Source organism: Ctenopharyngodon idella, chromosome 17, assembly GCF_019924925.1.
Source record: "Ctenopharyngodon idella isolate HZGC_01 chromosome 17, HZGC01, whole genome shotgun sequence".
Classification (NCBI taxonomy): Eukaryota; Metazoa; Chordata; class Actinopteri; order Cypriniformes; family Xenocyprididae; genus Ctenopharyngodon; species Ctenopharyngodon idella.
In genome coordinates, this window is record NC_067236.1 from 24,535,610 (window position 1) to 24,551,340 (window position 15,731).

Below are 15,731 nucleotides of genomic sequence, written 5' to 3' on the forward strand. Positions count from 1 at the left end.
GTTTATCCTTTATTTGAGACCTGTGATTTCTCTTGTGTAGTGACATCATGAACAATAAAGTTTTCTATCAGCATCCTAATCTGATGAGAACTCTGGGGATGCATGAGACCGTCATGGAAGTTATGGTGAATGTCCTTGGTGCTAAAGAATCCAAGGTAATCATACTAACAGATACTTTTAGTGATTTATCAGTAGTCAGATATCAGTTGCATAATTGAACCACACAAATTAGAACCTAATCATTAGATTAAGTGGAACGTTTTAGTTTATTCACTCCTGTGAGGTCTTCTGTTAACTGATTCTTTTGCCTCATTAAGGAAATCATGTTCCCTAAGATGGTTGCGCACTGCTGTCGTTTCCTGTGTTATTTCTGTCGAATCAGTCGCCATAACCAGAAGGCCATGTTTGATCATCTCAGCTACCTGCTGGACAACAGCAATGTTGGACTTGGTATGTGATACTGATCTGGTTTATCCCATAAATACTTAAAAACCTTACCTGATAATTTTTAGGAAGTAGACAAAAGTAAATGTGATATATATATATATATATATATATATATATATATATATATATATATTATATATTTTTTTTTTCTTTTTTTTTTTTTTCTTTTCAGCATCTCCTTCAATGAGAGGATCGACTCCTCTGGATGTGGCTGCCGCTTCTGTCATGGACAACAACGAGCTGGCACTTGCTCTTACTGAGGCGGATCTAGAGAAAGTAAGTCTTACTGACTGATTGCTTTTTCTCTCTTCTGTATCCCTTCTGACTTTTGGTGATTTTGAACTCTTTTTTTTTTCTGGTCTGGTCTTTCTGAATGTGTTTGTACAGGTTGTGCAGTATTTGGGAGGCTGTGGTTTGTGTAGTTGTGCTTTGCTGGTCTCCAAAGGATACCCAGATATTGGATGGAATCCTGTAGAGGGAGAACGTTACCTGGACTTCCTGCGCTTTGCAGTATTTTGCAATGGTAATGATCAGTTTTAATCTGGATTCTTGACCTAGTAAAACCTAATTGAATACCTCCGGTTGGTTTTGATTGCTTGTTCTCCTCATACAGGTGAGAGTGTTGAGGAGAACGCCTATGTGGTGGTGAGGCTTCTGATTCGCCGACCTGAGTGCTTTGGCCCCGCTCTTCGAGGGGAGGGGGGAAATGGTCTTCTTGCAACCATGGAAGAAGCGATCAGAATTTCCCAACAGCAGGATGAAACCAGTGCAGCCAGTGCACACAGTTCCAACCAGACACTGTGAGTGTTGCGTTTCAGTTTTATTCTGTCTGTGTTTTTCTCATTCTCACACATAGCCGTGTCTCGTTGTGACCTGCACTCTTAGTGACATGCTTGATGATGAAGATGATGATGTCATCCACATGGGATACGCCATAATGACCTTCTACTCTGCTCTGATCGATCTGTTAGGTCGTTGCGCCCCTGAGATGCATGTAAGTGTTTTGGGAAACCCGGAAGCTAGATAAGAGCCTCGTAATGTGTTTGAAAGAATGAGCTGGAAAGAGCTAATTGGTTTTATCTACTTTTTAAGGCCCAGTCAGTTTTCATTAAAGCTTTGAAAGGTTCTTCAAGGTTTGCTAATGGTTGTCTCTATTGTGTGTGTATATGTGGCCTGCAGCTCATAGAAGTGGGGAAAGGTGAGGCCATCCGATTCAGGGCAATCTTGAGGTCTCTCGTTCCCAGAGAGGATCTGGAGGGCATCATAAATATTCCTTTTACTTTACCAATTGTTAACACAGGTGCGTGTATGGGTTGACTTACAAACTTAAGTAAAATATAGATTCATCAGGGCTCGACATTAAAGCTTGTCTGCTTGTCTGGGACAAGTGAATTATTTTTGAAGAGGCAAGTGAAAGAGAATTTTACTTGCCCGACCGGACAAGTAGCCTGATTAAAACTTCAGTGACAAAAAATAACTAGGGAAGCATTGAAATACGAGAATTATTCTGATTTTATTTCATTCAGTGTAATCAGTGTATTTTTGGTAACAAGGTCGTGCTGTTGAGGCTCACACTGCCTGTCTCTTTGTTAGAGACTTTCAGAGAAATCAATATAAATGAGCATAATAACACACATAAAGAAACTCATAGAAGAAACATACTGAGGTAAAAATTAAATTTTTGGGTTTTTTTATTTATAACATATGATATAGTTAAGTAATGTAAAATGACCAAGGGAGCCGATTTGCCCGAATATTATCACGATTGCAAATGTTACATTGATTTTATAGTTCAGTAAACAAGTAGTTAATATTAATTTACTCACATTTTAGACACAATATTGGCTGTTTTTGTTCTATTTCACCAAACACAGCAGAACTATTGTGCATTTTTAAAGCAACACTCAGCGGTGTTTTGTTACTGAATGATTTAGCGTTTTAAATGAATCGGTTGACTGAATGACTCATGACTCTCATTAACACTCAAAGGTCGGGAAACAGGCTGGCGCGTTTTGCTGGATTTTTTTTCACATAGCAGCAAAATCAGCTTAAAATACTCCATCATAGAATGTCTTCTTTTATTTGTGTACACTCACAGTAAAAACTAAATGTTGTGCTTTTTGCAAAATAAAGAAAACTAACATGATGCATGAGCTGTAGTCTCTCTCTGAATGAAGTCCAATCTGATAGTCCTCAGAAAATGTACTGTAACTTAGTGAATACTTACCACACAAACATGAGAATGTCCAAAAAAAAAGTTGAAATGTCAGGTTTTAAATCAGGTTTTGACTTGCCACCTACTGGCACTTAAGTTTTATGTTTAAAAGCATCATTGCATTTTTTCCTACATTTCTTATTTGTATATTCAAAGATTCATTTAAAACATTAATCTCATAACATTAAGTTTGCAGTGTAAATTATTTGATTTGATTGGTTACAGCCCTATAGTGTCTTATTATTATAAATTAATTTATTGATCAAATGTAAGAATTTGACATGAAAGACGACGCATACATTTAATATGGTTTAAAAATTGGCCTTTATAAATGTAAATAAACCTGGGCTAATAATTTATCCCTGGGTTAAATATAAAAAATATGCAGATTTAAATATGTAAAAGCTGGTAGAACACTGAAGCATGACAAGGCTTAATGTTGAGCCCTGCATTCATAATTTAAAATCATTCTTTCCCAGACTATTAACTTATCTTTCTAAATGTATTTGATTGTTAAAAACTGGGATCAGTGTAATGAGAGAGCCTGAGCTCAGTTTTTAAATAAACTAAGTACATTTATTTTGGAGTTGCTGGCAAAGTTATGTAGTCAGTTATTTGAAGTCAAAAGTAATTAATTGGTGGTTGAAAATATTTTGTGCTTGTTATACTCAGAAGATGTAGTGATCGAGCCAGACATGTCTCGGATATTTTGTCCGGATCACAAAGCAGCCATGGTGCTGTTTTTGGATCGAGTTTATGGAGTTCAGGACCAGCAGTTCTTGCTACGTCTACTGGAGTATGGTTTCCTGCCGGACCTGCAAGCAGCTGTTAACATGGATACTGTAAGGGGGCAGACATTTCATGTAGGAAAAGTTCACCCAAATTTGAATATTGTCCACTTGTTGTTTTAAACCCATATTACCTCTTGAATCATTTGGAAATTTACCTGTATGTTGTTCCTTTTGCCATATAATGCAAATGAGTGGTAATGGAGCTCTTGAGCTCCAAAAATGCCAAAAACATCATCAAAACAGTCCATTCAACTCATGCATGGTATTCAAGTCTTTTAAAGTCAAACAATAGTTTTGTGTGAGGAATTAACCTGAAATTTAATGCATTTATTTACTGTAAATCTTGAGTTTGGGAGTTCTAATTAAGACTTGAACTCTGCAATGGGCGCCAAAATAAAGGTTAAGGGGGTCTTAAAGACTTGCAGTCTTAATTCTACATATTCCAGCAGCTCTGTCTGTTCTACACATTTCAACAGCTCTGTCTGAATGCAGCAGAAAAAGAAAATATAATTTCAACCACCCCTAAAACAGGCCATATGACGTGCGGGTCCGGTAATTGCAAAACTGAAGACATTGACCATACACAGAACTCAACATACAAGAAGCCTTTAATTGAAATTTGAGTCTCGTAATTTAAGTAAAATTATATTCCATGAACACATTTGCAATGTAGTTAACGATGACATTCACCAGATTCATATACAGTATACACTACCATTCAAAAGATTTTAATGGTTTTGAATGAATTTACTTATGCTCACCAAGGCTGCATTCATTTGATCAAAAATGCAGTAAAACACTAATACTGTGAATTAAAAATAACTATTCTATTTTAATATATTTAAAAAATAATATATTAAGAATAGATATTTTAAAATGTAATTTATTTGCTGAATTTTTTAGCAGTTTTCAGTGTCACATGTTCCTTCAGAAATCATTCTAATATGATGATTTAATGCTCAAGAAACATTTTTATTATAATGCATGTAGAAAACAGCTGTGCTGCTTAATATTTTTGTGGAAACCGTGATGCATTTTGTTGCAGGATTCTTGATGAACAGAAAGTTAAGAACAGTATTTATTTGAAATAGAATTGTTTTGTAACAATGTAAACGTCTTTACTGTCACTTTTGATTCATTTAATGCATTCTTGCTGAATAAAAGTATTAATTTCTTTGCTTCAATATATACATATTTCTCTGCAGATGGGGTTAGGTGGAACAGACATGGCACTGGCCCTCAATCGATACATATGTGTGGCCATGCTGCCACTGCTGAGTAAGTATTCCTCTCTGCTGTGTGACTCCTCATCTCTTTGGACCAGGCTGGTGGACAGGCTCTTGGAGGGTGTCTACAGCCTCTCTAAAGCCAGCGGACTGACCAAGGCCCAGAGAGATGCCATACAGGACTGTCTGCTGGCAGTGTGCAGGTGAGGATGTTAGACATTGCTTCTTTTTGTTTTGATCTTTTTATTAAAAGTCTATTTATAATCTGTATATTTATAATCCATTTTTATTTTTTATCTACTGCATGTGTGCAACTTCATTCCCACAGAAAACTGAATCCTTCCATGCTGCAGTTTCTGCTGCGTAATCTTGTGTTTGACGTCCCTCAACTGTTGGAAAACTCCAAGATGCCACTTAAGGTCTAAAGAGAAAACATAAAAAATAAAGCATTCAATCAAAAAATATTTAAAGATATATCAGGTTTTCTTAATTCTACTTGTCACTGTGGTCACTTCCTCTCCCAGCTGTTGACCAATCATTATGAGCAGAGCAGGAAGCACTACTGTCTGAATGATGGATGGGGTGGCTTTGGCTCCGCCTCAGAGGAAGAACTTCGTCTAACCAGGAGACTGTTTTGGGGAATATTCAGTGCTCTTGCCAAAAAAGTGAGAAAAGACAGAAAAGGCTCTTTCATTACACTCAGTTTATGTTACAAAGATGCCATCAAACCATGTGAATGACAATTACACAATTACACCATACAATTCATTGCCTCTAAGAAGTGTCTTTTAGATAGAATGTCGGTTTTAATATCAAACAGTTCAAATTTCATTTGAATTGTACTGTTAAAATGTTTATTTTTCAATCTTGTCCACAGTCTTATGATGCAGAGCTATTCAAACTGGCCCTCGGTTGTCTGAGTGCCATTGCTGGGGCGATTCCTCCCGACCACCTTGACCTGAGCTGTACTGGTGGACGAGAGAGACACTTAGTGATGGATTCAGAGAGACGGTTTTGTCCTCAACCCCTGGACACCTCAAAGTAAGACTTTATTGACTTAAAGGGCCATGACACATGCCAAACCAGAACAAATAAACACGCTTGAGCTGGATCTAACTGACCATAAGCACTGATTTCATAAGTTCACTTTATCCTTTTCTGAAAAGTGTAGTGTTTTTATTTGATATGTGATAAACAATAATGCAGTTTTTTCATGCATTTATAGTGTGACAATCCCAGAGAGGCTCGAGTTTGTGGTAAACAAATATGCAGAACATACACATGAGAAATGGTCACTGGACAAGGTAATAAGTTTCTTTACTTATTACAGGAATTTACTTAATGATAACAGTTAATATAGTGAAAACCTTGGGAAATCTGATGTTTTAAAGCCATTTGGATTTAATGGTTCTTTTCCAGTTTGGTAACGGTTGGGTTCATGGAGAACAGCTTTCTGAGAGTGCTAAAGTTCATCCACTCCTAAAACCTTACAGAGCTCTATCTGAGAAGGTAGTTAACACTCCCTCATACACAATGTATGCACACATTACAAACAACACCACCAGATATTCAGTATTTTTCAAAGAAATTAAAACAGGCAACATGCAGTTTATTTTCACACATTGAGGTTGCTCTGTATTTTAGGATAAAGAAGGTTATCGAGGGGTCATTAAAGAGACGGTGAAATGCATGCTGTTCTTGGGCTGGACCATTGAGAGAACCAATGAGGGGGAGTCACAAAGCTTTCACAACCCAGCTAGGAAGATCTCACAATCTGGCAAGGTAATGGACAGTGTTTGGAAGAGTTGATGAAAATAAATAAGCCTCAGGCTGAAGAAAAATGCAAATTCACACACAGAGCTCAAACAAAACTTTCAGCTATGCTGCTATTCTGGATTGCAGAAGAATTGGACTCAGGAGAAGAAAGTTTAACACTCTTACTACAGCAATTAAAAAAATGCAGGTTATCTTTTATTTTAAAGTGTCTTTGTTACAGTGTAATTATACATTTGAGTACTGGGTAATATGAAGTAACTACATGTAACTTACTATAGGTTTAAGATTAGGGTTTGGTTTGGTTTAGGGTTAGTTGCATGTAATTATGCATAATTTATAGTTATTACTATAGTAACTACATGTAACATATGTAGCAATGACACTAAAATAAAGCGTTACCAAAATTAAACACACATGTGATGTTTAACTAAGGTAATTTTTGCTTATTAGAATCATTGAAATAGATCATCGAATGTCAGCAAAAAAAAAAATACTCGGTTAAGGTTAATAAAGTGAGAGTATATTTTATTATTCAACAGTTAATTATTGCAGGTTTGCATAATATTCAGCATTTACATTTCACTTTTCATTTTGAGGAATACTAAATCTGTTTTTGTGAGATGAGTAAATGCATGCTCACATTTAGTCTAGAACTACAATAGCCATCATGTTTACACTGTGCACACAGCGCCTCTGTGCTTACTCCTGATTTCTCTCAACATGGGACAAGAGAGCTGTCAGTCAATAAATTGGAAAACAAAATAACTCAGATATTTTCTTGTAAATTTAAAAGTAATGCATTATATACAGTAGCTTGTGTTACTTCCCCGGTTAATTACGTTATTTTTTTTTAAACTTTTTTTTTTTTTTTTTTTTTTTGCATGTAGCCTGCTTAATAATAATAATACGTAGGCTACAGCTGTTACATGACGTGTGCATATAAAGGCACAAGGACGAAGGAGAATATGAAGAGGAATATTTAATAACAAAAACAGGCAGGAGCTCACATTACACAGCTTAACATCAACGAGAACGGACAAGGAATGAGGGAGAACACAGGGTATATATATATACAAGAGGCAAACTTAGGGAACTTAACAAGATAATTAACGGGACACAGGTGAACGAAATGACTAATTAAACAGAATGGGGGAAAACTAGGTCACAGAAAACACGAGACGTGACAGATCGCCCCCTCCCAGGAAGGTGCGGCCTCACGCCGTATAATATACAGAGGAAACACAAGGGTGGGTGGGAGGAGCCAGGAGCAGGAGGAGCCAGATGTTACCCCAGAAGCCAGCCAGGACGAGGCCCCAGGGTGGAGTCACAGGTGGGAGGAGCCATGGTGGAGTCAACTTGGTGGCAGACGACACCCTGGGGATGACCAACGGAGATGCAGCTGGAGATGAAGACCCAGATGGAACTGATGAGCCCACGTGCAGCCGATGGTCCTGGAGACCGAGGAGGAGCCATGGTGATGAGCGTCCAAGGAGGAGGCGGACATCCAGAGGGCAGAGGCTGAACTGGTGGGACCGAGGAAGGAGGTGGAGCTGGAGGGAAGGCGGAGCCAGACGGAGCCGTAGGTGCAGGCAGGTCGACGACTGACCAAGGCGGAGCCGGAGAGAAGAGGGAGCCTGGAGAAGCCGTATGGCCGATGGTGTCCGGTGGAGCTGAGGGAGGGAGGAGCCAGGGTGGAACCGAAGCGTCGACGGGCCGTGGTGGAGCAGGGGGCACAGAGGCTGGAAGTGGAGACGGCTCTTCTGAGTGAGATGGAGCTGGTGGCCTGAAGATGCTAGACATCTCTACCTGGCATGTGGAAGATGTAGAGGGTGAAAGAGGAGGTGGGAGAGGGAGGCTGGGTGAGCATACAGGGAATTCAGGAGACTCAGGGAACACCAGAGAATCAGGGGAATGGGAAATCACCTCTCCAAAAAAGTCAATTAGGTCAGCCTCAAAAATACCTTTCAGTTCCTCAGAATATTTGCCAGGGATAGCAGTCATCTCAACCACAGCGGTGGTGTGGCGGGGCTTTCCTCCCAGCCCTTGAGCTCCACAAGCACTCCCTCAGCGTCGCAAGATGTTACCGGCTCGCGCACCTAGTCAGAACATTGCTGTTAGGCAGGCTCCGGGACAATGATACCATCCGACCTTGTCCTCGGTCCTGGCTCATCCATCACTGCAGGCTGGCCTCCTTGGTTTGTGGTGGGCACGTGTAACATCTCCGTTGCGACGTTTGTCGGTGGTGGGTGACTGGCCTCTGGCAGTGGAGTGGGGCTGGTGGCGAAGTCATCCTCCGTGGGGCCGACGGTGAAAGGCGAGTTGTTACTCCCCAGCACCCACTCCACGAATGCGGCGTAATCCTTCCAAGGACCGCTCCCCGGGAGTGCACTTAGGCTCCCCGAGTGCACTTAGGCTGGATATGTAAAACATGCAGAGCAAGCGGTCGGGAAAGTGTGTTAGGCACGCCAACTCCAAAAAATCCTTGGTGTGTGATTCCAAGGAGTGGTCCCTCTGCTCCAGGCATAGTTAGTATCTATGTTTAGGTCGGCCTTAATCGGCCGCCTGACATTGTTTGCTTGTGAGCTTCGCTTTCTTTCTCTTATCCATGAGATTTGGAGGTGAAGCCCAGGCTCCACTAGGCTTGTGGCCCTGTAAGAAGGCCCGTAGCTTAGTGGCCAGGCTAGAGCTAGGTTAGGTGTGTTATATGTTAACCCTATGTATACTGTCCCTTGTCAGGTTGTATAGTTCCTAGTTCTGGCCTCCTCACGATGGAGTTGTTAGGCCGTATGCCCATTGTCCCCTTGTTTATGCAGGTGCAATTGGTGAGATTAACAGCTAAGGTTGTAGACTGTTTTTAGACTCCCTGGTGCTGGTTTTCTCAGGTGGTAGGCCCTTGCGTAGATAAGTTATGCAGTGTATGCTAGGCCCCACTTTCTAGAACTTTTCATGCTATGAAAAATGTTTTTTCCTCTGAGCCACTTGATTTTCCATTCAAGTTTGAGTTGACGGCGCTAGCTTTTTAGCCTCCGTCCTCTAGGGCTCAGTACAGATTTGCGAATCTGTTTGGAGAGAACATTTATCCTAATAGGATAGCATGTATTTCAAAGCATTGTGTTTTGCTTTGAGTTCTAGCCTTTGCCCTACATTTGTATGTGAGCTTACTTATGCTGCCACAGATTAGCACCTGTTCTCATAACAGCAGGCCTTTTGATATTAGCTTCTATTTAGAGAGAGTGGTGACTATTTTAATATTCCCCAGTTAGGGTTTATTTGTGTCACTGAGGGCATCACCTGTTGGATTGCATTCTGGTTTCTATTAGCTCCCTGTGGTGATCTTGATAACAGCTATATTGCATATAACTTGGAATGTAGGCTCTTATGTCTTTAGCCTCTTTCTAGCTAGCAGCTTGTTTTTCAAGTGCTGTTGTTAGGTGATCATAGTTTGCTCACATAGATTTTACACTGCCACAGGCTTTTGCTACGTGTCTGTTTAGGGTAGTAGGCCTTGGTAGGCCTCCCTTACACCATGTAGGCATTTATTGGTTCCCTTTAGTCACTGGTTTAGGGTACATTGCCTGTTGGAATGTGTAGCCATAGCTCAGGTTGTAGTTAGCTTCCACAGCTGTTGCTGGGTTAGAGCTGGTTCCCTGTAAGCTTGGGTCCCTTATATTCACGGGCTGGCGCCACGTGTCACTGAAATGGTAGGCCCTAATAGGCCTCCTTTTTAGTTCACATGTTGGCACAGTTTGTTTATATATCTCAAATGGGCTGAACGCCACTTGTTGCTGAATTTGAAGGCCCCATAAGGCCTCCTTTTTTAGCTGACTTGCTGGCAGGATGCTTGGGAATCCAATACCACCATCGGCCACGCCCCACCTCTGTTGAGTAGGCCTTAAACAGGCCTCTCATGGAGTGTGGTGGTGTAATATGCATTTCCTTTTTAGAAACCAAATCGCTGAATGCATGGCCTAATGGTTGTTATGGGTATGGTTGCCACTAGCTGATGCCACGTGCTTACTAGGGTAGGCCCTCTGGGCCTCCCGTGTAGCATGCTGGAGTTCAGTTATGTACTCCTCTCACTTTGAGAGTAAAAAGGTGCTTTTACGGAGTACTTTTCTGAGTGGCTGACCTCTCAGAGTTGAGTTTTTGTGGTAAAACCTTACTGAGGTTTGGTTTTAACTACATCAGCCTCCTTGAGTCTGGGCTTCTACTCTAGTTGAGCTAAATAGCTACCTAGTATCTAGGGTGGTTCTATTTTTGCTCCTAGAACCCCGATGGCCACTAGACTAACGCTGTGTGTCTAAAGGTTTTAGGCCCTCTGGGCCGCCTTTTTTGAACATACTAGCGTATGTAATTCTCTTACTGGAGAGCTATCAGTATCCTACTGAATACACTTCTGGTTGGCCAGGGCCCCAGGTGATAATTTAACCTCCTCTGGTTCAGTTATTTATCCTTCCTGGTGCTTTAAACACTGCCACGATCTGATGCCACGTGTCTGCTGAGGTCATAGGCCCGTCAAAGGCCTTCCTTAGTGCGTGTTGGCGTACGTTGTACTCCTCTTGCTTTAAAGAGTAAAAAGGTTCTTTTACCGAGTACATTGCTCGTTGGATTGTGTTAGGTGGACTGTTACTAAGTCATGTCCATGCTACCAACAAGACATTTTGGCCTCTCAGGCCACCATTTGAATGTCCTTCTAATATGACGAAATGCTCCTCGTATGTGAGTCATGCTCCATATAAAGCTACTATCATGCTGTAGGCCCCTTTCTGGCCTCCATGATTGTGTGCCCTAGGTATGGTCTACCTGTTAGGTTGAGCTTTGTACTTCCCTGCTAGGGTTGTCTGTGTAATAGTGCTTAGCTCCCTAAGCTGATCATGGGTTGTAGGCCTCTGTGAGGCCTCCTCCTAAGGATCAGCCCTAGGCTGGTTTGTGCTCCCCTGTATCAGGGTTTCTAGCGCACAGCCTCCTCAGTGCACATAATCATAGCGCTGAGTAGATCCTAGGATGAGCAGATTATACTCCCCTCAATACGAGGGTTTATAGCACTCAGCTGAGTTCTGCTCTCCAGGATGCCTGTCTCTACGTGGCCTAACGCCGTATGTTTTACAGGTATTAGGCCCTCTGGGCCACCTTTTGAACATACTGGTGTATGTAATAGTGTACTCCTCTCGCTGAGAGAGGAGTGTTTTATTGTGTACATTTCTGGTTGGCCAGGGCCCCAGGTGATAATTTAACCTCCTTATGGTTCGGTTATTTGTCCTTCCTGGTGCTTGAAACACTGCCATGAGCTGACGCCATGTGTCTGCTGAGGTCATAGGCCCGTCTTTGGGGCCTTCCTTAGTGCGTGATGGCGTTTGTTGTACTCCTCTTGCTTTAAAGAGTAAAAAGGTTCTTTTACCGAGTGTACTGCTTGTTGGATTGTGTAAGGTGGACTGTTATGTGGGCACTTCAGTCTCTTTTTGCTGTATACTGAAGTCATGTTTTTTGCTTCCAGCAAGATAGGTGTTCAAGGTGGCCTTCGCAGGCCACCATTGAATGTCCTACTGTTGTGACAAAGTACTCTAGCTTATGTGAGTCTTACTCCACATAAAACTACTATCATGATGTAGGCCCTTTCTGGCCTCCATGGTTATGTGCCCACAGTATGGTCTACCTGTTAGGTCGAGCTTTGTACTTCCCTGCTAGGGTTGTGTAATAGTTTCCATGAGGCCTCCCATTGAGGATCAGCCCCAGGCTGGTTTGTGCTCCCCTGTATCAGGGTTCTCTAGCGCACAGCCTCCTCAGTGTAAATAATCAAGCGCTGAGTAGATCCTAGGATGAGCGGATTATACTCCCCTCAATACGAGGGTTCATAGCACTCAGCTGAGTTCTGCTCTCCAGGATGCCCGTCTCTGCGCGTGGGTTTGAGTTGCTTACTGCCCTTCTTGCAGTCGCTCTTACCTGCTCTCTTCTCTGAAAAATGCGTTATTGAGATTCTGTATTCAGACAGGGTTGGCCAAGACTAAGTTTGTCCTTCATCATACCAGGTCGGCCTCCCTGGTGGCATTGGGGGTGACTTCGTTCCCCTCTAGTGACTGGCCGGGGCTCCTTTCGGTTCCCTGGCCACATTCCCTTTAAGGGACCACTTTTCCTCTGAAAATTTGGTCCCAGAAGCCTTGAGCGGCCTTGGTAGACTTTCTACGGAAGGCCTCTTTGAGGCTCAGCTTGGGCTGTTGGCCATAGGGAATGCTGTCACTGACAGCCTTGTGTGACCCGAGGGTGAGTTGCTGGCGTTTCCTTCTAAACTGCTTGACATTTGTCTCAGCCATATTTTTTGGCATGCACTCTCCTTAAGTATGGCGGTGTGGGTATATTGTTCTCAATTTGTGATTGGTTGACTGCCAAATCAAAATATTAAACAGAACGATAAAATAATGTTATTAACCGGTAAATGGCCATTTCAAATGAGTGTTTCTGTTCAGAACGATTAAATTTGATTTCGTTTACATTTCTGGTTGCGTTCCGGTCAAAATTTTGTTCGTTTCCGGTTTTCGTTTTCGTTCCTTGAACCGGTTCAGAGCCCTGGTTGAAAGAGTGTAATTTTTTTTTTTTTTTTTTATGAATTTTGACAAAGCATGGTTGTGAGAATGTGATATGGCTTAGTGCGATCATCAAATCACAATGGTTATGATGTAATCATATAAATATATAGTCTGACGTGCTGCATGTTTCATGTTTCAGTTTCGATTCACAGTAAATGCTATGCCGCAAGTGCTGTGTGTTTGGGTCATGCGCCAACCATGTTCCTAAATTCGTAATGAGAATTATAAATCTGTTGTTGTAAACAGAGAAGCGTTAAGGCCTCTCTGCAGTTTCTGCCAATATAAATGTTCAATGGTGTAATGTGTGAAAGCAAAGAATTTAAGACAGCTGTAAATGTTAGTATTGTAATTTTACTGTTGTTCTGTAAAAAATAAAAATAAAATAAAAGGTAACACTTTATTTTAAGGGGATGTAGTAACATGTTACTACAAGTACTTACTGTAGTAATAACAGTAAATTATGCATTATTACAAGTAACTAACCCTAAACCAAACATGATAGCACTTTATTTTACAGTCCTGTTCTGCATGTACATATGTACTTATTGTAGCAATTACAGTAACTGGGTTATAACTAGGTACTAACCCGTAACCTATCCATATTAACCCATGTAGTAACCTGTACTTTTTTGGGTAACTACACTGTAAGTTCACTGTAAGTACACAAACTATAAAATAGCGTGTAACCCCAAACACTATCCCTAACCATTAACTCTATAGTAAGTACATGTAGTTAATTAATATTACTTATAGTACTCTATAGTAAGTAACCATTAACACTATAGTAAGTACAATCACCTTAAAAAAAAGTGTAACCAAATAAAATAATAATAATGACAATAATAATAATTTTGTTAATGATAATAATAATAATGATAATTCTGTTAATACTTTTATTATAACATTTTGGAATTTCAGTAGTGCTGTATTGTGCATTCCTCCCCCAAACCCCCACAACCACCATTCATTAAGGCAAATTCTTTCTGCATAAATTGTACTGACAGCTGTTTTGTATTACAAATTGGGATTCAGAATAGTGCTCACCAAGACTGGAGTAACATCTCTTAGGCTTTTAAAAAACAGTGCTTATTCAGAGAACATGGGATGCATTCAAAACAGACTTGGGTTTGACAAATGCTTATTACCAAACCAGATAAATGTGTTGTGTTTCTATGAAGAACGTAAGTTTGTTTTGTCCTTTTAATAGCTTTCTTTTGAAGGAGCCTCCACGTTCAGTCCAAAGCCTGTGGACACCAGCAGTGTCACTCTGACCTGGGATCAGTATGTAAGCAGCTTCATTGAATTCCACACAAAATAAATCAGTTCAACAGAGGCCAAAGAGGGGATTACATTATTAACCATTGATTACTGCTTTTATTTGAGTAACTTGTATTGTTAAAATAGCTTTTAGATATATATATAAAATATTAGTTGGCCAAATAACATATTTTAGAACATATTTTAGAAGTCATTTTAGAAATTGCCTCATATATATGTATGTGTATATATATATATATATATATATATATATATATATATATATATATATATATATAATATATATATATATATATATATATATATATATATATATATATATATATACTGCCAGCCGGCTCTGTACATTAACAGGATTAAAAATAACTGCACTTTCAATCTGCTGTTGAAGGCCATGGCAGAGCGTTTGGCTGAGAATTATCATCACATCTGGGCAGCCAGGAAACTGCAGGAACTGGAGAGTAAAGGTGTGTGTTACAGATGGACTGCTGTGAGAGATGATACAGTAAATTAAATTAGGGTTTCTGCAGCCACCTGTGTCTTACATTGAAACAAGACACTGTGAAATGGCAATACTGGGTTGAAGAGGTATGAATGTACACTGTAGAGGTATATAAACACTACTGTTTTTTTTTTATTTATTTTTTTTAAGAAATTAATACTTTTATTCAGCATAGATGCATTACATTGATCAAAAGTGATAGCAAAGACTTTCAAATAAATGCTGTTCTTTTGAACTTTCTATTCATCAAAGTAAATATGTATATTCATAAAAAATAATGTATTATGGTTCCACAAAAATATTAAGCAGCACAACTGTTTTTCAATATTGATAATAATAAGTGTTTTTTTTTTTTTTTTTTTTTAAACTGTATTTTGATCAAGTAAATGCAGCCTTGGTGAGCAGATGAGACTCAAAAGCATTTACAAAATCTTAAAGGCCCTAAACTTTTGAATGGTAGTGTAGGCAATGAAAGAAATTTAATGTAAGCAATTCTTAAAATTTGATATTGCTGTTTGTACTTATGTTCAATATTTTATCTACTTACTAAGTAAAGAGTAATTTAAAGTGAGCCAGTTGCAAAGTAATCACCAGCGGCACCCTGAAATGGTTTATTTTGCTACAATGACCAGTTGATTGTACACTATCCTGCTTATTACACAATATTAAATATATTACAATTAAAGTTTTACACATTAAATAAACAAATGCACTTTATAAACATTGCTTATTATGCAAGAAGACCATGGAGTAAAATTGAAACATGAAACTAGTAGAGTGTAAGTTTAAATAAACTGTTTAGCAGTCATTATACTCAAATATTTGTCCTAGAATGACCAATCACAGTCATATTTTTCAGGAAGTTTGATAATAATATGCACTAATTACTAAGGCAGTGCCCTGAACAAACTAAGT

At 39.8% G+C, this 15,731-nt stretch overlaps 1 protein-coding gene across 3 annotated transcripts in view; it reads left to right on the plus strand.

Moving 5' to 3' along the window:
- Nucleotides 1-15,731, plus strand: part of ryr2b (ryanodine receptor 2b (cardiac)) — a 140,397-nt gene that overhangs the window by 44,408 nt on the left and 80,258 nt on the right. For all 3 annotated transcript variants that reach the window (XM_051867334.1, XM_051867335.1, XM_051867336.1), the window contains exons 40-56: nt 41-155; nt 318-450; nt 620-723; nt 835-970; nt 1,061-1,247; nt 1,333-1,441; nt 1,627-1,747; nt 3,335-3,504; nt 4,659-4,882; nt 5,008-5,098; nt 5,204-5,344; nt 5,557-5,720; nt 5,905-5,983; nt 6,099-6,188; nt 6,324-6,461; nt 14,244-14,321; nt 14,706-14,781. In XM_051867334.1, the coding sequence (XP_051723294.1) occupies nt 41-155; nt 318-450; nt 620-723; nt 835-970; nt 1,061-1,247; nt 1,333-1,441; nt 1,627-1,747; nt 3,335-3,504; nt 4,659-4,882; nt 5,008-5,098; nt 5,204-5,344; nt 5,557-5,720; nt 5,905-5,983; nt 6,099-6,188; nt 6,324-6,461; nt 14,244-14,321; nt 14,706-14,781 (2,156 nt within the window). The remainder of the gene's footprint in view (nt 1-40; nt 156-317; nt 451-619; nt 724-834; nt 971-1,060; nt 1,248-1,332; nt 1,442-1,626; nt 1,748-3,334; nt 3,505-4,658; nt 4,883-5,007; nt 5,099-5,203; nt 5,345-5,556; nt 5,721-5,904; nt 5,984-6,098; nt 6,189-6,323; nt 6,462-14,243; nt 14,322-14,705; nt 14,782-15,731) is intronic.